The sequence below is a fragment of the Diabrotica virgifera genome, chromosome 10 (assembly GCF_917563875.1).
Source record: "Diabrotica virgifera virgifera chromosome 10, PGI_DIABVI_V3a".
In the NCBI taxonomy this organism is placed as follows: domain Eukaryota; kingdom Metazoa; phylum Arthropoda; class Insecta; order Coleoptera; family Chrysomelidae; genus Diabrotica; species Diabrotica virgifera.
In genome coordinates, this window is record NC_065452.1 from 124,033,559 (window position 1) to 124,058,392 (window position 24,834).

Sequence of the window (24,834 nt, forward strand, 5' to 3'; positions counted from 1 at the left end):
GGGCAAGCACTATATATACAATACATTATATATGATGTTATGATGAATATTGATGTATTTTCTGTAAATTTCAGTCATTTTCAGGGCCAGGGGGGGGCAAATGCCCCCCCTGGACGCCCAAATAACGCCCCTGCTTATAAAATACACGAAAATTTTTCGATTTTGCAACTTCTTGCATCAAAAAGTTAATTTTATGACAAATAAAAGGAGATATTGTGCATTAAAATCGGACTACTGGGCTCATAGATAAAGCTCTTCAAATATAGGGTAAAAAGGGCTATTTTTGACCGTTTAGAGGGGCATAATCAAGGTCCAGGATCACGTAGAGGGCTAAAAAATAGGGCAGCTATAAGCTGCTTTTGTAAGGTACAATAATATACTTATATAATTTCCATAAAAGCATTATTAAATAAGAATAAATAAGAATGTCTACATTAAGATTTATTAATTGATAAATTTTTCACTCTCATACAGGATACAAATCATTAAGATCGTTACAAATAAGGCCTTGGTGCTACGATGACTGATGTTTACAAATTACGTCATAAACTAAATCATTGTATCAATAGTCATTAGAAAACAAATTGGTAAAATACAGTGACAAGCTATTTCGAGAATTATGCTTACATTAAAATTAAGAAATTGTCTGAATTTGTTGTCATGAACTGATTGAGATACACAGTCAAGCAATCAATTAATTGTCAAATGGGTTAAGTTAATCTTTATGAGAACATATTATATTTTATTGTAATAAGTGCGAAAGATACAACGATTATAATAATTTATAACATAGGGACTTTTTAAGTTGGCAATATAGCTAATAGGGGCATAAAATAATAACGAGCTTGCCCGGTTGCGATTTTACAAAATATACCCGCTCTCAGCACAAGCTCCACCTCCTACGCATTCGCCATCCAGAACTGTAAGAATCCTACCCGCTCTCAACATATCGTAGTAAATATACCCGATTCCAGCACATTTGGTGCCATTTGAACCTTTTAACAAACTATTTATGCAGTAATCCTGAGTGTGGTCGTCAGTTTATTGGTGGTCATCGTTTCACCTAAATACGTATGAAAATGTATTACGATGTTCTTTTGAATAAGATATTTGCAATTAAAATTTACACTCAATTTTCCCTTTTTTTACCCTGTAACTTATTAAAATAAACATTATAGAAGGTTTCAGGGACTTTCGACCCTCAGTAATAGTGTAATCTTTTATTCTGTGTCTAAATTTTTCAAAAATATAAATTAATTTTCTCAGGATTCGAAAAAAATGAATGCATTTAAAAAGTATTGCAAGCAAATTTTGCGCCTACCCACTAAAATTAAGTTTTAACATTTATCAAACCTTAAAAGTGCATTATTATTCCCTCCGTGATTTCCTCTCTGGGTAAATTTAGTAAAATGTGTTGATATCGGTTAAGGATACTTACAGTTCTGAATGACGTATGCGTAGTAGGCGGAGCTTGTGCTGAGAGCGGGTATGTTTTGTAAAATCGCTGCCCTGTTTTATCAAAAAAATACTGTCCTGAAATCTGTACGTAAATTATTATCCGTTGATAATGTCTTATTTACTATTATCTCCCGGTTTATTATAGCTTTCTCCGCCTTACGGTTCCCAGTTTACAGGTTTACGGCTTCGTAGGTCGTTCCATTAGCCAGAGTGAAGGTTTCTTTCCGACATTGCCTTTTGAATGCTTCCTAGCCGGGATTGTTTCGGCCTTCCTCTCTTCCTTCTTTCCCTTGGAGTTCATTTTAAAATTTGTTTTGGCAGCCTGGCGCTGTCCATTCTTTCTACATGACCATGCCAGATCAGATGTCTGCTTTGAATTTCATCTATGATTGTTGACTTAACTCACATTATATTTCTGATCTGGTCATTTTGTATTCTTTCAAGCCTTGATTTTCTGGCTGATCTTTTCGAGAAGTCCATTTCCAATGCAAGTAGGCGTCGTTCCAGGGATTAAGTAAGTTGCCATGTTTCGCATCCATAGATCACTATACTTTTAAAAATGGAGTTAATTGATCAGATGTTTTCTTTAATTTGATAATTATCTTGACCATAGCATCGGATTTAGGCATCTAATCACCTTTTTCCTTTCACGATCCTTTGCTCGAATATGTGTGGGAATTAAATAATATCAGGAATTTATGCCAGGTTTCACATTGAACATAACAAACAATTTAAGAGACTAAGGACTGTTTGACTGGTCAACTGTTCTTATGGGGCTGGTGACTTCCAGGTTCATCTTTAGCTGTAGAATAGTTTCAGTGGCTGTTAGGTAAGTACATACCGATTACTAATACATAACTTTATATTATGTCGTTTAATCGCATACCATCTTGTCAGGACTCCATCAACCCTTAACTATTTAAGGATTGATGGTAGTATATATTAAATTATATACCAAGCAATTCTCATCAGATTGGTCGCTCCCAAAATGTCTCATTTTTACATGCTATAGACTATTGAGTTCAATACTATACAGTTGTTTGGCTTTATTGTATGTGATTAAAACCAAGACAAAGTTGTTTTTTATGTTTTATGTATGTATATGTACATGCCTCTCGTTTTGTGATTTTAGCTTGTAGTTTGTATTGTGAAGACTTTTTGTGCTGGGCCTGATGATGGGTCATATATTGTAAGACTCGAAACCGGTTGCCCAATGATTATATAACAACTAATAAAATACACACTTAAGATTGAGAGTATTGACTCAATTACTATATCCAATTGTATAATGGACTGGCATTGGCAACCCTTTCATAATTTGAATAATATTTACACCCTATTTTATACCCTAATAAACTAAAACGTTTTGCAAACTTTCAGGTAGTAGGTAGGATATAAATTTTAACAATAGGCCAAGATGTCTCAAAGATCTTCATTTGAATATTTCTCACGTAGTAAAATTCTGAGAAACTATAATAATTTTATTGTATTTGTTAAAACTCAAGTTTTGACTACCTAAATAGTAATGGCAAAACATCGACCATCAACTATCCCTACTATAAATACCTACAAATATTTAGTCACCTTCGGCTTCGGCTTCGGCCGAAGATATCCTACAGGCCGAACTTCGGCTTCGGCCAAAAAATCACATTCGGTCGGTCTCTACTTAACACATATTTTTAAAGTCTAAACAATGGGAGGTAAAAACTTAAAAATATAGACAATATTCTTACTGAAAAATGCTTGAGTTTCTAAATGGTTGTAAAAGTTGAAAACGCGATATTAACAGAATTTTACTGATTAATTTTATCATTATGTTTTTTAATTACTATTAGCTACTTAGAGACAGGACATCATTCACGGAATATACTATTTACGATACCCGTCTTGCCTGTACTCGAAATTTTTAAAATGGAAAGAAATAAGATACCAGAGAATTGAGAAAAGTCATCTTTGGTCATACCTATACTAAGCACAGATATGGCCCGTCCAATTCTGAACAAATATATCTTGTCTAGTTGTTTCTCAGTGATTTTAGATGCACTCATTCACTTTTGAATATCAACTCCTCCAGTTCTTTTGATAGATTTCTGTTTAGAACGACCTAAATTCAATTTTTTCCAATTATTTTTCCATACTTCTTTTGCTTTCTCTAGGATGCCAAACCAACAATATTATGTGTTCAACTATCTAACGAGTGTAGCATAAGTTTACCCACTCGTTCAATGAGATCTATTACTTAGATTTTTCTTGCAATTTATTACGATTGAAGACTCTATTTGAACATAAATTAAACAACAATGGGGACAGTAAAGAACCCTGCCTGACTATTTTTAAAATTTTACACTCTTCTGATAATCCTGATGTCGCGACTATCAACTAGTTTATCTTTTAATATTTTAATAAGCTTGTCATGGCCGACTCTATCAAATGCCTTTTAATAATCAATAAAAACGGAAAAGACATCTGTACGTTGATCTCGTCCTTTCTGTAGCAAAATAGTCAGTGCAAAAGTGCTTCTTTAGTTCCCAATCCGCATTTAAATTTAAACTGAGTTTCTGAGTTTTATCTTGATATTCTTCACACTTATTCTTTCTTCTTTACGTAAGAATAACTTCAAAGTGTGACTCATAAGAATTATAAGTCCATAGTCGCTATAGTGTTTCGAACGTTGTTTTTTTTTGTAAAGTTATGCCTTCAGACATCAACCAGTCCTCTGGGATTTCACAGTTGAGTTGAGGAAACATAATTAAAAGGCTTAACCAACATCCTAATGTTTTCTTTGTTAATTAGTTTTAATATATCTGCCGGAATGTTATTAGGGCCTACAGCTTTCCTGTTCGTTGTCAACTTTATAGCATGCAATACTGGTACCTTTAGTATTTCTGGTCCTTCGTCTTCCATATCGTCTGGTCTGACGTCACTAAGCAGTTTATTTATGGACGTATACCAAGTTATCCGAATTTCTTCATTTATCATCATTTTTCTTGTCGAGTCAGCAATTCTATGAAGAGTTTTCTTATAATAGAGCGCAATTATTTCTCGTATGAATATGTCATATTTGTATTCTAACTCTTTATCTCTATCCATTTCAATGCATTTATCCATGGTCTACAATACCAATCTTAGATATCAAAAAATGTGTAAACGTTTAAACTTTACATCTTTTTCTTTCACAGCCTGTATTCACTGTTCCAGTATTTGTCCAATTCCCTTTCAATAAATACTACCAATTTTACATCATAAACATAGCATGAAATGTCACTCTAGTAGGCAGTAAAAAGCTTTAAAAGTAAAAACATGAACATGAAAACTGAAAAAATAAATTCAACTCTGCGATATAAGTAATTAGTAATTACATTTCATGAGATATTCGACGAGTATGTCTTAAAGAATACGAGAATATTAATAGCCATCAAATGCGAGTAGTATGCACTATTTTTTCTACGACATTCATAATAAATTAAAGAAACTTTTATTTATAAAATATGCTAAATAAATAATGTAATATTATTCCCCATTGGTATTTTTTGGTTTATTTTAAGTTGTAATGAATATCATTAAAAAGCTATGTTAATAACCAAATTAGCATCAAATTAGATAATTAAAAAGTCTTAAAGATAAACATTTAACACTTTCTAATGAAATGCGTGACGAAAACTTAAACAAATATGAGCTTGTTAAGCTTAAGCTGTTGAAATCATGGTCTATAAAACGAAATATAGTAAAATCTAAGAGTTGAGTAGCAGACATGCTGCTTGCTATAAAAGTGTATTAATGAAATGGCCAAAGGAACATTAAGTACAAATTGCACTTCATTTAAAAGTTTTCTTACAAACATAAAATTTACATCTGGGAAGTAAAGAGTTATATGAACTTTTTACTGGCATATAATTTTTTATATGAAAGCTCCTTTAAACACTTTTACAAGTGCTTCTCATATGTATAGAGAAAATATTTCGCTCATATCCGGAAGAAAACTGTCACAACTCGAAAAACAACTTGTTGCAGGAGAGATAAAAATGGATTAATTATATCTTCATTTAACTCATTAAGTTTTAAACGGTAACTGCTAAAATTTATAAATAAAAATGAAGAATATTGATAAGTGAATGTTTCTAATTGTGTAAGAAGCAAAACCAAAAAAACTATGATATCTGATTTAACAAAGAAAAAATATCAACATTTTGAGTTATGTCACTTTTCTTTTAAAATACTGGTCACTTTTTTAAACATTAACGAAAAATGCCTAGGACATTTCTCCAAATACAACGGTTTTCGTGATAAATAACGATACGTTCACGTCGAACGTCAGAGCATAACTCAAAAGTGTCATTGTTCCGGAATAAGAATATACATTTTACCGTCAAATAAATAATGACACCATCTTGCGAAGCTGGAAGTAAACAGCTATTTGACACTGTTCCTGGTAAAAGTACAGGATTTTTCAAGTCAGTTTAACAAGATAAATGGAATTATGCATTTTTAGGTTGTGTCACTTTTCTTCCTGATTTAGCAAATAGAATAAATAAATAGAATTGCAGCAAAAAAGGCAAATGTTTACTGGTTATTAAGATCGTAGTTTTACAGTGTAATTGTAATTTAGGATTAGCGATTCGAAGAAAAAAGATCATATTTTAGTGCGAGTTACATCTTGGCTATTAGTGCACCCTATGTAACGCACAGCTGAATCTTATGTTTGTGCGTCACAGTGTTGCCATGCCATTTCTTTCATAATTTTAATCAATGTTAAATGTACCTACAAGAATAATAGAATAAGAACGTTTGCTTCTCCGTCATAATACTAGGTAGAATGACAAATGAGGTGTCAAATGAAAGCTTATAATCCAAGGATAGTACTAAAGGTGAGAAATTAGACCTAGATTGTCTGTCCCTCAAAAAATAAGCGTTAAATTGGGGATTTCTAATGTCGACATTAAAAGTTGCACTATTTTTTTTTTATAAAACATTTTGATCTAAAACTTACCATAAAACTTCTTTGTACGTTAAGAAGCTAAATTTTAAACTTCGTCACACAACTTTTGCGATTAAACTTTGCAATGCACAAATCCGCACCTTTTTCTTTTAAAAATTCATAACCTTTATCATGGTAAGAATAAAAACTTGAAGCAGGTACCTTTGTCTTCAGAAATGTTAGAGTTATATACTGTAAAAATTTCAGAAAAAAATATTAAAATGGAACAGAGTTGTAGCTTGTAGCGAGGTAAACGCAAAAAACGTGATTTCGTTTTTTTTATTTTTATGTTAAAATTGCGATTTTGACAATGTTCCCCCACATAAAATTCAAAATAAACCTCATTTTCGTTTTCAGCACCCTCGAAAATATAAAGTATGAATAAAATTAGCTATTCACCCCTCCCTGGTCAGTATCTCGAAAACTAAGCGCTTTTTTGAGGGTGTCCGCTCGTGTATAATATCACAAAAAATTGTAACGTGATAGTATGAAAAAATAGAGGATACGGCAACGGTGATACAAGTGATGGTCAGATCCAATGCCAAAATCTACACAGACATATTAGGGTGCACTAATAGCCAAAATGTCCCTTTCTCCCTTTCTCTGTGCGCTTTAAAAGTTTCTCTCCTTAAATCGTATTTTTGTTTACGCTTCAATAGGTAGATCAAATAATAAATGTTTGAGAACAAATTAGAAATTTTTGAAACCATTTGTAAAATAAACAACATAATGGCTTTCACATAATTTCTTCTTCTCTTCTTCTTCTTCATCTTTATAAGCAGTTCTGCTTGTTCATTGGCGGATTCATACATCTATGGAAGATTATCACTCTATATTTTGCGCGATCGGTCGATACTTCTACCGATTAGTTATTTATCTCTTGCTATTTTGACCACAGTTGTCTTCTTCAATCTGTTTATGTGGTTATTCCATTCTTTTTTCAATTTAGTGTCCATTCGTTTATAGACTGTACGTTAGATTGTCTTCTAATGTCTTCAGTCCCCTTTCGATCTCTCAGCGCATTTCCTCTAATTCGTGTCAGTACTCTTATATCTGCCATTTCCAGTAGTGTTTGAGTTGTGGCTGTATTGAGTCTTGTTTCTGATGCAATTGTCATTATTAGAGCTCGGGAAATATGCAAAATGCGTATTAAGTGCATATTTGCATATTTTGGATAAATTGTATAAATGCATATGCATTTATTAATAGTGCATATTTTCAGATATTATATCGCAATATGGACAAACATCTGAAAACACAGGTAATGCAATTGGTAAAGTTGGTATTTAGCATAATATGAAAATGGGCCCAAATGGACAGTAATGCGATAAGCCGATTGCCGGCAACATTAAACAAAATCATAAATCAATATTGTTTTTCCCTAAAGGATAACAAATTACCAGAATTTGTATTAGCAAAACACAAATTGCAATCGTCGTTCTGTCCTGTCCGTATTTAGTTCAGTCAAGTTTTGTTTAAGTGTTTATCAAAAGTGATAATGCCAAATCAAAGTGCAACTAAATCAATTCTTCTGAAAAAGTGGATTAATAGTAAAACAGAGTTCAAAATCATTTATACCTAAGCCTTTACCACCAGAACCTGTGATAACTAGATGGGGAATAATAGCTCGATGCTCGGGGCTTCGAAATAGATATCTCAGGTGCTATAAAAAATGTGTGGATGTTTTAAAAAACTGTTATTAAATAGTTATTTATAAAATAGTTCGTGAAGTATGCTTTTTGCGAACGCACGCGATATTTAGAGTAATTACGCTATACATCGCGTAAGTATTGTATTTACTTAATATTACAATCGCTTTTTATTTTTAATATGTATTTTCCGTTGTTGTCGTTTATAACTCCAGTAGTTCGGAACGACATTAAATTTAAAAAATATATGTTGGCGATAAAATTTTGTATACACCACGTCAGTAAAGACTCCTTATGGAATTCGTCTGTTACTCGCCTTGCTCCTCTCGTAATATAAGACTCGTTCGATAAAGAGTCACTTTACTGACTTAATGCACAAATAACTATATTAAGGTGAGGAATTGTGAAGATAATTTAATTTTACAGGTAATATTATACAATATTTTATATGTGCTGCTTTAAGTTCATTTGAAGTAGAAAGAATTTTTTCTGCGTATAAACAATTATTATCGGATACAGGGCACAGTTTTTCGCTAGAAAATTTATTAATATATAGTTTCAACTGTAAAAATAATATAATAAAGAATATAAAGAATAAATAATAATGATGTAGGTAACAGCATTTTCAATAAATATTTTTTGTGATTTTAGCATAAAATAAATGAAATACCTTCAATACAAGGATTGCTGCGTTTTTATTTATATGCATTAAAATGCATTAAACCATATTTTAGTGCATATTTTAATTGTTTTTTTGAAGTGAAAACTTCTTTAGGGACGTTGTGCACTTTTTGGATAGGGGAAAAAGCATTGAATTCGCGACCGTCATCGCGACTCTCATCGCGACCGTCATCGCTACCGTCATTGCGACCGTCATCGCTTATGCTATATATTATGTGTATGTATATATAAATTGTGTAGAGGTATTCTAATTTAAAATAAATGTAAAACATATTTTAAGATGGGGAAAAAGGATTTATTTGGCGACCGTCATCGTGACCGTCATCTCTTCGGCGAAATAAATTTTGTACGTATGTATATTATGTGTATGTATATATGTATATATGGGAAAATGTTTTTTTTTTGGCGACCGTCATCGCGACCGTCATCTCTTCGGCGAAATAAATTTTGTTCGTATATTTATTATGTGTATGTATATATAAATTGTTTATTTAAGTATTTAAATTTAAAATAAATGTAAAATCTATTTTATGATGGGGAGAAGGGATTGATTTAGCGTCTGTCATCGCTTCGACGAAATAAATTTTGTACGTATATTATTATAACGTACCTACCTAAAATAATAGTACTATTATTGAAGTGAAAACTTCTTTAAGGACGTTGTGCACTTTTTATATGGGAAAAAGCATTAAATTCGCGACCGTCATTGCAACCGTCATCGCTTCGGCGAAATAAATGTTGTACGTATTATTGTGTTTCAATTTATCAATCAAAGATAGAATAAAAATTTTTATTGAAGTGAAAACTTCTTTAGGCACGTTGTGCACTTTTTGGATAGGGAAAAAGCATTGAATTCGCGACCGTCATCGCTTATGCTATATATTATGTGTATGTGTATATAAATTGTGTAGAGGTATTTAAATTTAAAATAAATGTAAAACATATTTTAAGATGGGGAAAAGGATTTATTTCGCGACCGTCATCGCGACCGTCATCTCTTCGCCTAAATAAATTTTGTAGGTACATATATACATTATGTGTATGTATATAATATAAATTGTATAGAAGTATTTAAATTTAAAATAAATGTAAAACCTATTTTTGGATGGAGAAAAGGGATTTATTTGGCAACCTTCATCGCGACCGTCATTTCTTCGGCGAAATGAATTTTGTACGTATACATATGTATGTATAAATTGTATAGAAGTATTTAAATTTAAAATAAACGTAAAACCTATATTAAGAATGGGAAAAAGGATTTATTTGGCGACCGTCATCGCGACCGTTATTTCTTCGGCGAAATAAATTTTGTACGTATATTTATTATGTGTATGTGTATATAAATTGTGTAGAAGTATTTAAATTTAAAATAAATGTAATATCTATTTTAGGATGGGGAGAAAGGATTGATTTGCGACTGTCATCGCGACCGTCATCGCTTCGACGAAATAAATTTTGTAGGTATATTATTATAATGTACCTATAATAATAGTAATATTGTTGAAGTGAAAACTTCTTTAAAGACGTTGTGCACTTTATAGATGGGAAAAAAGCATTGAATTCGCGACCGTTATTGCGACCGTCATCGCTTCGGCGAAATAAATTTTGTACGTATATGTATGTTATTATGTGTATGTATATAAATAGTGTAGAAGGCACGCAACGCGTATATAATATTGGTATAACACCTATTTTTGGATGGGGATAAAGAATTGATTTCGTTTAGTCGAAATAAATTTTGTATGTATATATATTATCTACTTCTTCAGCCTGTTTGATCCACTCCTGGACAAAGGCCTCCCCATGAGTTCTCCATTATTCTCTGCTTTGTGCTATTTGGTGCCAGTTTCTCCCCATTTTTGCTTTGATGTCGTCTAGCCATCGTTTTTGTGGTCTTCCTCTACTACGACTGTGCTCGCGTGGTCTCCAATGTACAATGTCTCTCGTCCATGTTTCGATGTTTTGTCGTGCCACGTGTTCTATTCAGGTCCGTTTCATTTGCATCTCAATTCTTCCAATTACATATTCCACTTTCGTCCTGCTTTGCACGTCCTCATTTTGTATATGATCTATCAGAGATACCCCTAACATAGCTCGTTTGATCGCCCTCTGTGTCTTTCTCAATCTATTGGCTGATTCCTCTGTAAGTGTCATCGTCTCCGTTCTGTAGGTCATAATTGGTAGAATACAACTGTTGAATACCCTTTTCTTTAGATTTATTGGTATCTTTTTGTTCTTCAACACATTACTGAGTCTTGCTACTGCTGCCCAAGTCATTCGGATTCTTCTATGAATCCGAATCATAGTTATTTCTGCCGTTTGATTCTGTTTGCCTAGTTTGATCGTGCGACCTAGGTATATATACTTTTAGACACTTTCGATATCACTTTCATATAAGTCGATTGTGACATATTGATTTGTCATCACTTTTGTTTTATTTGTTTTTGTCCTCTGTCTAACTTCTCTCTTCGTTCATATTTTGCTTGTTGTTAGACTTTCTGATAGATTTATTTGCATAGTTGCATTGTCGTATATGGATTTGAGGAATATTTTATATCTAGAATCAATCCTTGCGTTATTCATTCCTTCTAATACGGCCCAGAGTTCTATGGAATCGAATGCCTTATTGTAATCTACAAATACCAAATGAAGAGGTTCATTGTATTCGTTGCACTTTTCGATAAGTGTCGTTATTGTCTGTAGGTGTTCTATGGTACTATGTCAACAGGCTGGTAACTATCGAATTTATTTGATAGCCTGTTAGTAATTATTTTGGTAAGAATTCTGTACGGATGTGGCAACAGGCTTGTTGCTTTGAAATTTTTGCGTTTGTGGTACCTACGTATTAGGTGTATGTATATATGACGGTTGCGAATTAAATGCCTTTTCTCATTGAGAAAAGGCATTGAATTCGCAACCATCATCGCTACGGCGAGATATTAGTAATTTATATACTATAGGTTGAATTGAGTATGTACAAGTTCGAACGAAGTTATAATGGTTTGAGGAGGAATAGAGTGTGTACCCGAAGGAGCTTGCGAAGCAAGCGCATAAGGGGCCACACGGTCCCTACTCCAATCATTATAAGTGATTAGTGTTTAAAGTATTTTTGAAGTGAAAACTTCTGTAGCGATTTTGTGCACTTTCTAGATAGGGAAAAAGCATTGAATTCGTGACCGTCATCGCTTCGCCGAAATAAATTATGTTTGGTCGAAGCGAAGATGGGTGGGATATGAGCACTTTATTAATGAAATTCGATATTTTTAAGATATTCCAGAAGCCGCTACAGATAAAATGTTTTAACAATCTATTAATCATTCAGAATTAGTCGACGAATATCAGTACAGTTAAAATAATTAAGACGATAACCGGACAATAATGATTTAATCAGTGAAATTTTAATTTTTTTTTATTTTAATGACAAAAAAAGCAAGCCCATTAGCAGAACCCAATTAAAAATTATTTTGCACACCATATTTGAAACATTATTTGGTTGAAAAATCTCATTTTTGTTGGCAAAAAAAATATATTAATTTGTTTGGACTAAATTACAGTTGTGATTATCTTAAAAAGGATATGTTACTAGCAACATTCACACAGTGTTGCCAAACTGAATTTTGTTATTTTGAGTGGAAATTTTCCCAGCGATCTCCGAGGGTACAATAAGTTTATGTATTATGTGTATGTATATATAAATATTATTATATAGGATGCACCCAATGGGTATATAATGTAGGTATATCACTTCTCTTTGGATGGGGAAAAAGCATTGAACTCGCGATCGTTATCGACACGGCAGATATGAGTAATTTATATACTATAGGTTGTATTGCGTATAAGTTCGACCGAAGTTATAATGGTTGGAGGAGGGATAGAGTGTGTACCCGAAGGGGCTGGCTTCGTAAGAAGTTTTCACTTCTGTCGGCACTCCCACGAGTGCCCTAATTTTTTTTGCATATTTGCATGCATATTTTAGGGTTTTGTAAGTGCATATTTCCCGAGCTCTAGTCATTATTGATCTTCGTCATCGTCATCATCATCATGCAACCTCTTCTGTCCACTGCTGACATAGGTCTCTCCCATTCTTCGCCACTCTTCACGGTTCTGTGCTCCTTGTTGCCATTTCTTGGATATTCGGTTAATTTCGTCCATCCAGCGTGTTGGTGGTAGTCCTATGCTGCGTTTTTCTTCTCTTGGGCGCCAGTCAATTAGTTTTATGGTCCATCTTGAGTCTTTTAGTCGCGCTATGTGACCTGCCCAATTCCATTTCAGCTTGGCTATACTTTCAACGACTTCAGTGATACCTGTTCTTTTCCTTAAGTCTTGGTCCCTTATTTTCTTTTTTGTCACGCCGAGAATCGATCTTTCCATGCCCCTTTGTGCCACTCGAATTTTTAGTGCTCTTGTTTTTGTGAGCGTGAGAGTTTCTGCTCCGTATGTCATAATAGGAAGAACGCATTGGTCAAATGTCTTCCGTTTCATAGCTGTCGGGATGTTGCTCTTAAAGATGTCTCTTAGTGAACCATACGCCGCCCAAGCAAGTGTTATTCGTCGTTGAAATTCGCAAGTCTGATTGTCCTTGCCTATTCTGATTTCATGACCGAGATATATGTACTTTTCTGTCAATTCTACCACTTGATTTTGGATGGTTAAGTGTTCGCTGGGAACTAAATTTGTCATAAATTTGGTCTTACTGATGTTCATTTTTAGACCTATTGTTGAAGATACGTTTTCTAATTCTAGTAGCATTTGTTGTGCTTCACTCAGATCTTCGGTAATAAGTACTATATCGTCGGCAAAACGCAGATGATTGAGCATTTCTCCATCTATTTTTATTCCTTTATTTTCCCACTTTAGCATTTTAAAGGCGTATTCGAGGATCGCTATAAATAATTTAGGTGAAAGAGTGTCGCCCTGTATCACACCTCGCTTGATATGAATTTCTCTGGTAGTATCATGTAGTTTTACACGCATTGTGGCGTTTTGGTATAATGTTTGCACTAACTTTGTAAACCGGTAATCTATTCTACTATTGTTCAGAGCAGTTATAATGCTGTCTAATTTCACAGTGTCGAAGGCTTTGTGAAAGTCTATGAAGATAAGTACCAGTGGTCTGTTATATTCTATCGACTTTTCTATTAAGGTTTTTACTGTTTGTAGATGATCGTTTGTTCCGAATTTTGAGCGGAATCCAACTTGTTCTCGGAGTTGGTAGAAATTTAACTTTTTTTCTAGTCTTGTCGTAATTATTCGGGTAAACATTTTATAGATGTGGTTCAATAAGCTGATTGGTCTATAGTTTTCCAGGTACGCCTTGTCTCCTTTCGTGTGTAGTAAAATTGTTACTGCATTGTTCCCTGTTTCCGGTATGCAACAATCTGTTAGACAAAGGTTAAACAAAATTTTTATTTGGTTGAGAAGGGCACGTCCACCCATCTTTACAGCTTCCATTACGACTCCATCTTCTCCTGGTGCCTTGTTGTTTTTCATATTTTTCATTGCGTCCTGGATTTCGCTTAGTGTGATCTCTGGCATGATTATTGGTCTTACACTGGCTTTATAAATTCTTGACTTCATCTCAGTGTTTATTATGGCGGTTTCGCCATATTATAGTGTTATTAAGACATCCCGCCAGTCTATTTGATTTTTGTGTTGTTCTGAAGCTATTTCCTTGTGGCATTTTTATAATTAAGTATTTTCTATGGGAAATAAGCCACAATTTTACTAAAAAATGAATTTATTAACGTTTCGAAGCCCAAATCGTGTTTCGCTGTCAAAATACAAAATACTATTAAAATAAACAAAAATGTTGTTGCTAAGTAAAAAATTCTTCTAATAATTTATTTAATCTGACTCATTTATATTGGCAATTCAGACATATATTGTACATTTTAAAGTAGAAGACTTTAAAATGATATCGCCAATATTTATGAGTTGCGTTCCTGGGACGACTTTACTAAGAGATAGTTCATTCGATTACATGAAATCAATCCCAACTCAAGAATATCCGTCGCAAAAAAATCACAGCATGTGATCTGTATTTAAAAAGACAACCAAATGCAACGATGACAGTAAAATTCTCGCGTTAGAGATTCCATAGTAAATCACGAGGGAAAACCAGGAAAAAAACCTCGTGATACTATCCCGACATCGTAAGTATTTGGTCTTACATTTAATTTACCTTCAAAAACCTAATAGAAAATTCTGACTTTAATATGTTTAAATTATAAATAATATTAATAATACATAGATATACAATAAGTAATACTAAAATATAAAATTTGTACTAACTCGATATGTTATTGACATCGTGGTATTTTCTTTTTATTGACTTCCTCTTTCAGTATGGGTAACCACATCCTACTGCATTCTACCGAGGAATTTGCGACACAATTGGTTTCATTTAGCATAAGTAGAGCCGCTTCTTTGATTTTTCTCTTTTTAATATCTGATTCTTTCAGGAGAGATTCAAGTATAGTCCTGAAAGAATCAGATAGTAAAAAGAGAAAAATCAAAGAAGCGGCTCTAATTATGCTAAATGAAACCAATTGTGTCGCAAATTCCTCTGTAGAATGCAGTAGGATGTGGTTACCCATACCGAAAGAGGAAGTCAATAGAAAGAAAATACCACGATGTCAATAATATATCGAGTTAGTACAAATTTTATATTTTAGTATTACTTATTGTATATCTATGTATTATTAATATTATTTATAATTTAAACATATTAAAGTCAGAATTTGGTATTAGTTTTTTGAAGGTAAATTAAATATAAGACCAAATACTTACGATGTCGGGATAGTATCACGAGGTTTTTTTCCTGGTTTTCCCTCGTGATTTACTATGGAATCTCTAACGCGAGAATTTTACTGTCATCGTGCATTTGGTTGTCTTTTTAAAGACAGATCACATGCTATGATTTTTTTGCGACGGATAGTCTTAAGTTGGGATTGATTTCATGTAATCGAATGAACTATATTTTAGTAAAGTCGTCCCAGGAACGCAACTCATAAATATTGGCGATATCATTTTAAAGTCTTCTACTTTAAAATGTATAATATACGTAAGAACTGCCAATATAAATGAGTCAGATTAAATAAATTATTCGAAGAATTTTTTTACTTAGCAACAACATTTTTGTTTATTTTAATAGTATTTTGTATTTTGACAACGAAACTCGATTTGGGCTTCGAAACGTTAATAAATTCATTTTTTAATAAAATTGTGGCTTATTTCCCATAGAAAATACTTAATTGATTTTTGTATTTGATCTACTTTTGATTTTATACTTTTGGACTTCTTTGTCCAGGTCTCCGTAGCTTGACAATGTAATTCCAAGGTATTTTATTTCCATTACTTTTTCGATACTGATACCATCAATTTCTATTTTACATCTGACTGATTCTTCACTGATTACTGTTGTTTTAGTTTTCTATTAGTATTGTCTGTTAGTAGAGATGAAATTTTCATATTTAATTATTTTGCTCTTGGTTCGCCTGAAGTTTTGTTGGATGGATTGATTAGTTCGCCAGAACTATTACCGGTCCCAAGCCCGGATAAAGGAGGAGGGGCTCTGCAGCCAGGTTAGCACCCTACTGATATACTTAAAAACTATTTTCTCCTTCTTTAAGTACCGTGCCGAAATTTCAGGATTGGGTAGCTTCCATGACAATTTGCCGATATCGTTCTCGATCTTGCGCGGCATGTAATAATTCATCTGCTGATAAGCCAGTCCATTGACGAAGGTTTCAGAGCCATGACGATTTCTTCCTACCAATTCCGTTGTTTTCGTCGATCTTTTTATCATCAGCTTATTCATCAAATCAAATCTTTGAAATCATCTTATTTTAAAACTATACAGCTCATAAGAACAGGATTATGCCTCGGAACATAATTTCTTAAAGGTACATTTGTTGAATTCTACAACTTTCTAATTTACACGGAAATTTTGGAAGACAGGAAATGTATGATTACGAAGAGAGGGTTTTGTTTTAAATTTAGGTATGATAGAAAAAGTTTGGCGGGGAGAAAATTTATTAAGTGGATTGGCTAGGAACAATTTTGCGGGTGAGAAGCGAAAACATAAAATGAAGGAAACGAAGGAAGGAGGGCATCTTAAAAAGAAATTTTGAAGAACTCAGTTGTCAAAATTGTGGTGCAGTGAATGTTTACCAAAGTAAATTTAATAAATTACAAACTAAAATTGTCAGTGAATATGAATATATGTAGTAAAAATTATAAATAAACTTACCTTTAAAGATTGGTGCAATTTTAAACACTCCCAAACCGCCTATTGTCAACATTTGCCCAAGTGCCAGTTCCATAAAGAACATAGGAATGCCAGCAAGAATTAAGGTAATAAAATAAGGCACCAAAAAGGCGCCGCCTCCATTTTTGTAACATAAATAAGGAAATCGCCACACATTACCTAAACCTATAGCTAAACCTACTACCGATAAAATAAAGTCTAATTTACTACTCCATGTTCCCCTCTCAGGGTACTGAGCAGGGTGTTTTGAGTAAGATATTTGGTTTATTAAATTTGGTATGTTCGTTAAAGTTGGAAGTTCTATGTCTTCGTGACGGTTCAGTTTAAGTGTGTTCTCATCGTATTCCTGAGTTTCTTCCCGCCGGTGAGTCATCTTCGTTGATTATGTCCACCGTCAGCTCATGACATACCCCAAAACCTACAACAAAATACACAATGAAAATACACAGTTTTGGTACATTAAAAATAGACCAGGGCGGATCTGTGAAAAAACGTCTATTTTTGGATGTGCGAGGTGGCATTCGGATTTTTGCAGATAAGGTTAGGTGACAACTTCAACAATAATAATTGACTTATGCTCCTTCTCAAATATGCCCGGAACATTAATAAAAAAATTAATATATCGTTATTTTCTACCTTCTTTGCTTATAACTTTAAAACGATTTCGTAAAACAAAAGTTGTAGCGAAATAAAATAAAGATAATTGAATTTTGTATGATAAAAGACTGGCTAAAAATGTCTTAAATTGTTACCCTTTAATCGTTCACCAAATTTCATTAAAATCGATCTGATAAATTTTGCAGAATAATTTTGCAATCTAAATTTTTTTAAAAAAGTTCAAATTTTTTAAAACTTTCTGAAGAAAAAGTAGAATATTTAAAAGTTTGCTAATTTTTTACATATTAATAGGTTCTCTACCCATCTAATAAACTTTACAGAATTAAAATCGGATTAAGCGGCCTCAGCACTATTTTAAAGTTATAAACAATTTTTTGGCTTATAAACAAATACAGTGGGGACGTTTGAGTTGGCATAAATTCTTTTTTTCGAGAATAGGCGTCTCTGGAGATAAATCCCGAAACAGGTCGATTTTTATTTTCAAATTCTAAATTTTTGGTATAATATATCATACTAGTGACGTCATCCATCTGGGCGTGATGACGTAATCGATGATTTTTTTAAATGAGAATAGATGGCGTGTGATAGCTCAATGGAAAGGTTACTCAATTTTGTATTCACTAATTTAAACATTAACATAATTATTTATACAGGGTTTGAATTAAACAAATTTTTTGAATTACATTAATTACAATATTTAGATTACGTCATCACACCCAGATGGATGACGTCACTAGTATGATATTTATGCCAAAAAATTATAATTTAAAAATAAAAATCGATCTGTTCGGGAATAATAAAAATCGGGATTTATCTCCAGAGTCGCCCATTCTCAAGAAAATTAATTTATTCCAACTCAAACGTCCTCACTGTATTTGTTTATAAGCCAAAACATTGTTTATAACTTTAAAACAGTGCTGAGGCCGCTTAAATAATCCGATTTTAATTTTGTAAAGTGTATTAGATAGGTAGAGAACCTTTTTATATGTAAAAAAATTAGCAAACTTCTAAATGGTCTACTTTTTGTTCAGAAAGTTTATAAAAAATTTGGACTTTTTAAAAAAAAAATTAGATTGCAAAATTATTATGCAAAATCTATTAGGTCGATTTTAATGAAATTTGGTGGACGGCTTAAGTATGTTGTATGAATTTTGTAAGCGAATTATGAAGGTTCTAAGTGCAACCAAAGTAGTTAAAAAACATTGAAAAAAACAGCTTTTTTGCGCCCTTATTTTGCATTTATTATTTTGCGCCCTTATGTATTATTGTATATTGCAGAAAGGGTAATAATGTTAGACATTTTAAACCTGTCGTCTATTATAGAAAATTCAATTATATATCTTTATTTTCTTTCCTTACGACTTTGTTCCAAAATGAATCGTTTTAAAGTTATAAGCAATGAAAGTAAAAAAAAATCGATATTTTTCGAAATATTTAAATTTTTTTATTAGTGTTCCGGGCATATTTGAGAAGGAGCATAAGTTAGTTATAATTATTGAAATTGTCACCCAAGTTTATGTGCAAAAATCCGAATGCCACCTCTCACATCCATCTCAAAACTGATCCGCCCTGGTCTAAAAAGTAGATAGATAAAAACAAAATCCCATATAAAATAAAATTTAACTGAAATATGCCAGAAAAAAATGAGGAAGTAAATTATTTCTGGAGGTGGTAATCATAAAACAAGACACAAAATATGCAACCAAAATCTGCAAAGAACCAACCCTCCACAGATATTTAAATTACTCCTCCAACTACAACGTAAATATTAAAAAAGGAATTATTAAATCCCTATATGATATAGCCAGAAGCACCTGCTCCATTGAAAATGTATTTCTGGAAGAAAAAAACCTGCTAACAAAGGTTTGGCTAAAAATAAATACTTATTGTCACTTATAAACAAGAAATTCCACAAGATTGAAGAAGGATAACAACTGAACACCACAAGCAATCCAGAGATACTCACAAGAAAGGATTAAAGACAAAAATATCTTATTTAATGGGTTTATCAAAAAAAAAAAACTTAAAAGCATAGGAAACAAGTGTAACATCACAACAACATCCAAAACAATCAACACTCTGAGATCTATCCTGTCCAAAACCAAACCCAACAACACACAAGAACGATCAAAAAACTGCATCTGTAAAATATCCTGTCAATGCAACCATTTTTACGTGGAAGAAACTTCAAGATCACTAAGTGACAGGATAAAGGATCATGAAACATATATCAAAAATAGAGGCTTCGAGAAATCCCAGATAGGCAAACATGCCAGGGACAACGAGCACAGAGTGCAATAGAAAGATGAAAATGTGAGAAAAGTCAAAGCCATCAGCAGAATGTAGCAATCTTTGGTTGCCAATACTAAAAGAAGAACTCTCTCTCTCTCTCTCTCTCTCTCTCTCTCTCTCTCTCTACCCTCAAGAACCATATACTTGTTAACCTATGCAACATTTTTCGACTATCCAATCAAATCCCCATTAGCATAATTTGAGCAATAAATCATGTTATTGAAGACTATAGAAAGAACCCCTTATAGCGGCATGTAAGTACAACACGTTTACATTGCATAATCACAGACTGCATACATTTACATGTGTTTGCAGGCACAAGAGCGTTTGATATTGGCAGTATATGTGCGTATATATGTATTTGTCTGTGGTTTTAATTTATATATTTATATATTGTTAAATATTGGCTTCATCTTATGGATTTTTTCATCATCATTTTACAACCAGACATTGTTCTAACTCTGGTTTTTATTTGTAGCATTTAGTTTACTTGTAACCGTTGACCTGAAGATGTTCTGCATATTATAGAGAGCGAAACCGGTCGTCGGAAGTTAACAATATATGATTGCGAGTACGTATGTCTTTTACTTCATTCATACTAAAAGAAAAAGTTAACAACAAGAATATACCAACAATAGCGGAGTAATAGGAAGTCTTATAAATAATATATATGCAACACACAATACACGAATACAAATCTACTTTGCACAAATCACATTACACAACAACGATCATTATACAAAATACACAAAACAGTCAGAATTTGATATTCCTAACGTAAAAACACCACTCTTAGATTCTTTCAGCCATATATACCTATGCTGTTGCCTACAAGATCGATGCCAAGTATATCAATTTTTGAAAAGACATAACCTAATAACTTTCAATAAAATTTGGTTATATACAGAGTGAGTCTGTAATTTGGAATAAATTCAATATCTCAAATACTAATTGTTTTTTTTTTAATTGCTCAAACCCGTCGATTAGTATTTCAAATTGTCTTTTTTGACATACAATAATAATGTATACAGGATGTCCCAATTTAGAGATAAGGCATCATCGTTGATTTTCTTAAATGGCAACACTCTCATTTTGATAGCTATTTTGATAGGGTGTGTAAAGTTATACATAGCTGCAAAATGTCAAATTTTTATTCCCTACCGTTTATAAGATAATAAAAAATAACAAAGTTATGAAAAACAAGTAATCAAATAATAATTGAATTTAATTATTTCAATTAAGCAAATGCTCATATTGTTGCCAGTTGACTATTTCACAATAATCGAGGGCAACATTATGAGCATTTGCTTAATTGAAATAATTAAATTCAATTATTATTTGATTACTTATTTTTCATAATTGTGTTATTTTTTATTATCTTTTAAATGGTAGGGAATAAAAATTTGAATTTGCAGTTATGTATAACTTTACACACTCTATCAAAGTAGCTATCAAAATGACAGTGTTGCCATTTAAGAAAATCAACGATGACGTCATATCTCTAAATTGGGACACCCGGTATACATTATTGTTGTATGTCAAAAATGACAATTTGAAATACTAATCGACGTTTCTAAGCATTTTTCAAAAAAACAATTAGTATTGGAATTATTGAATTTGTTTCAAATTACAGACATAACTTTGTTATTTTTTTTATCTTGTAAACGGTAGAGAATAAAAATTTGATATTTTGCAGTTATGTATAACTTTACACACCCTGTCAAAATAGATATTAAAATGACAGTGTTGCCATTTAAGAAAATCAACGATGACGTCATATATGTCAAAAAAGGCAATTTAAAATACTAATCGACGGGTCTGAGCATTTTTCAAAAAAAAAACGATTAGTATTTGAGATATTGAATTTATTCCAAATTACAGACTCTGTATTTTAAAAGTAATATTTATAGAGAAGGTATAATATTTATCTCAAGAGACAAAAATTAAAAGGAAAAAAATTAAAGATGAGTAGGTACTCAAAGAATCGCAGTAACCAGTACGCTCAGCAGACTTTATGGCAGAGCATAAGAAAACATAGAAATAGAGAAACGTATTTAAAAACCATATAATTACAAGAAGATTATGATAACATGAGTCTAACTAAAATGTGTACAGTTCAGCAGTCATCTCCAATATATAATACCCTCTCACCAAGGTGTTAAAAAAGCTCAAATTCACGGAATAGGTTTGCAATAACACCAGACCTTAATGAGAGATGATCTGTCTCTACAACCCTTTTAAAATTCACATTGCAGTAGTATTTAAAAGTTGAAAGAGGAAATTACATACATAGACTCTAAGCCCGGCCGCACATCAAAGAAACATGAAACGTAAATTACGTTTCATGGAAATAAACCACTTGTAAACAAATATATATCCGGCCATTTATGAGACTCTCCGAAAATAAAAATGTGTCATGAGCATGAATCACACTCGTTTCATTAGTAGGCGGACTTCGAGATTTTTTTAGCAGTGTTTTCTTTTCATGAAACATGTTTTTCGTTTCATGTTTCATGTTTTTCGTTTCATGTTTCTTTGGTGTGCGGCTTGGCTAAGGCAGGCCGCACATCAAAGAAACATGAAACGTAAATTACGTTTCATGGAAATAAACCACTGCTAAACAAATATATATCCGGCCATTTATGAAACTCCCCGAAAATAAAAATGTGTCATGAGCATGAATCACACTCGTTTCATTGGTAGGCGGACTTTGAGATTTGTTTAGAAGTGTTTTCTTTTCATGAAACATGTTTTTCGTTTCATGTTTCATGTTTTTTGTTTCATGTTTCATGTTTTTCGTTTCAGGTTTCTTTGGTGTGCGGCTTGGCTTAGAGTAATAGGATCCAGAGATTTTCTCGTATGTAGAGAATTTTCCATGAAATGTACAAAAGTTTCGCCAAATTGAAAATTTTCGAAAATTACATAGTGTTTGAAACTTACTAAGGACTGTTTTACTCCCTAAAAAGTCTTGTTTGAGATGAAGAAAATCCATGCTCTATGCTCTGTTGGTGAACAGGGATATCAATATAAATTTTCAATGAATATGTGATTGAAAATTATTTAACTGAATTGAATTGCTGCATATTGTCTCATTAAATATTAAATAATACATATGGCTTAAGCTCAATAAGACATTTGTTGTGGCGATTAGAAATTTTATCGCATACATGTTAGAGAAACCTAATTTTGGTCTCAAGGTCAACAGACTTAATCATATCGGTTGTTTATATTGAGAGCTAATAAAGTTCTGAGTTCACGAGACCATCATTGAAAATGAGAAAGATCTAAGATCAAAAGGTTAAGTTGCTGCAGAGTGAAATTCGGCTCGAATCTTAACCCGGGAGTAGTCGCGCTCACTTCTGTAACGTCGATAGTCGCGTGTGAGATTCTATCTCAAATTACGAATTTAACCTTCGGAGTACGAAGACTTCGTCAAGCGTGACCCGAAATTCACTTATTTCTTAATATTTTATGAAATAATTTTTTTACAAATCCGATTGATCGTAAGTTCTCCTTATTTGTTTCTATCTATTTTTTCGTATATAATTCGTGAACATGCAAATTACAGTTTTTCCTCTACGTAACATATATGATGCCGGGTCAGTCCTGATCCGGTCTTCGGATTTCGAAGAATATTTTCAATATGTTTGTAGGTACGCAGCAGTCTCTGTTTACGGGTATACGTATTCAAATATATGGCCGGAGCGAATTTACCTATGCCCGTTTTCTGTAAGGTATTAAAATCTGACCGCCGGAGCGAACTAGTATATGCCCATGTGGAACCATCTTAAAAAATTAAAATACAATAATTTAGGATTATAATTGTTATGTTTGTTTGTTTTTTTTTAATTAAAATATTGTTTAATAATACTGACTATTTAAAACATCCTTATAAATAAAATGAGAATGGGTCACGCTTGACCCATCATCGTAATCTAAGTAAGTCAAATAATCTCCGTACTCCGAAGGTTAATACAAATTTTTATTTTTTACTATTTTTATATACTTTTTATATTGAAAATATATATTTCTAACAATTATATTAAAAAAACCTGTGTTAACGGCCACCTGCCAACATCGGCCACCTGTCCTAACGGCCAGTTTAAAAATTTCCCATACCAATTATATGTCTACAAAAACTAGCAATACCGTCCACTTTTCTATATCGGCCAATAGTTCTTTCATTTTTAGTGGCCGTTACTGACAAATTTTACTGTACAGTAAAACCTGTGTTAACGAGCACCTCCAACATCGGCCACCTGTCCTAACGGCCAGTTTAAAAATTTCCCAAACCAATTATATATTATGTAGACTACAAAAACTGGCAATAGCGGCCACCTTTCTATATCGGCCCATAGTTCTTTCATTTTTAGTGGCCGTTACTGACAGGTTTTACTGTATTACGAAAAAGGATGAAATGTGAGATTCTATCTAACGGCGCGACTACTCGCGGGTTAAAGCTAATTGGCTCTCCCCAAAGCCATAAATTCCACAAAAAGAAGAAGAAGAAAAAAATTCCTACGCATTACTATACCCTTCCTCGAGGCACTTACGAAATTTTTTCAAAATTGCAAAATTTTTCATCAAGTTATCGCGAAAAAGGATAAAAATTGAGATTCTATCTCACCGCGCGACTACTCGCGGGTTAAAAACAACTTTTTATAAAACAACTTGCTATTAAATAGCCACCATTTATTTATGTTCAAGGGCAAAAGGTCAGTTAAATACTAGTTATCACCAAGAGAATCAATATTCCAAATTTAATATTAATAGCACTAGGAAAAGCACATCAAAGTACCTGTTTTGTAAAATATTGATTAGCAAATCGCACTGAAATTGTTTAAATACTTGCCGATTTTTGTTTAGTAACAAAGATCAATACATGAAGTTGA

General features: G+C 32.7%; 1 protein-coding gene across 1 annotated transcript in view; it reads right to left on the minus strand.

Annotated features, from left to right (window-relative positions):
- Positions 1–24,834, minus strand: part of LOC126878626 (sodium- and chloride-dependent GABA transporter 1) — a 120,966-nt gene that overhangs the window by 92,123 nt on the left and 4,009 nt on the right. The window contains exon 2 of the mRNA XM_050641453.1: positions 17,015–17,450. Coding sequence (XP_050497410.1) covers positions 17,015–17,405 — 391 coding nt within the window. The 5' untranslated portion in view covers positions 17,406–17,450. The remainder of the gene's footprint in view (positions 1–17,014; positions 17,451–24,834) is intronic.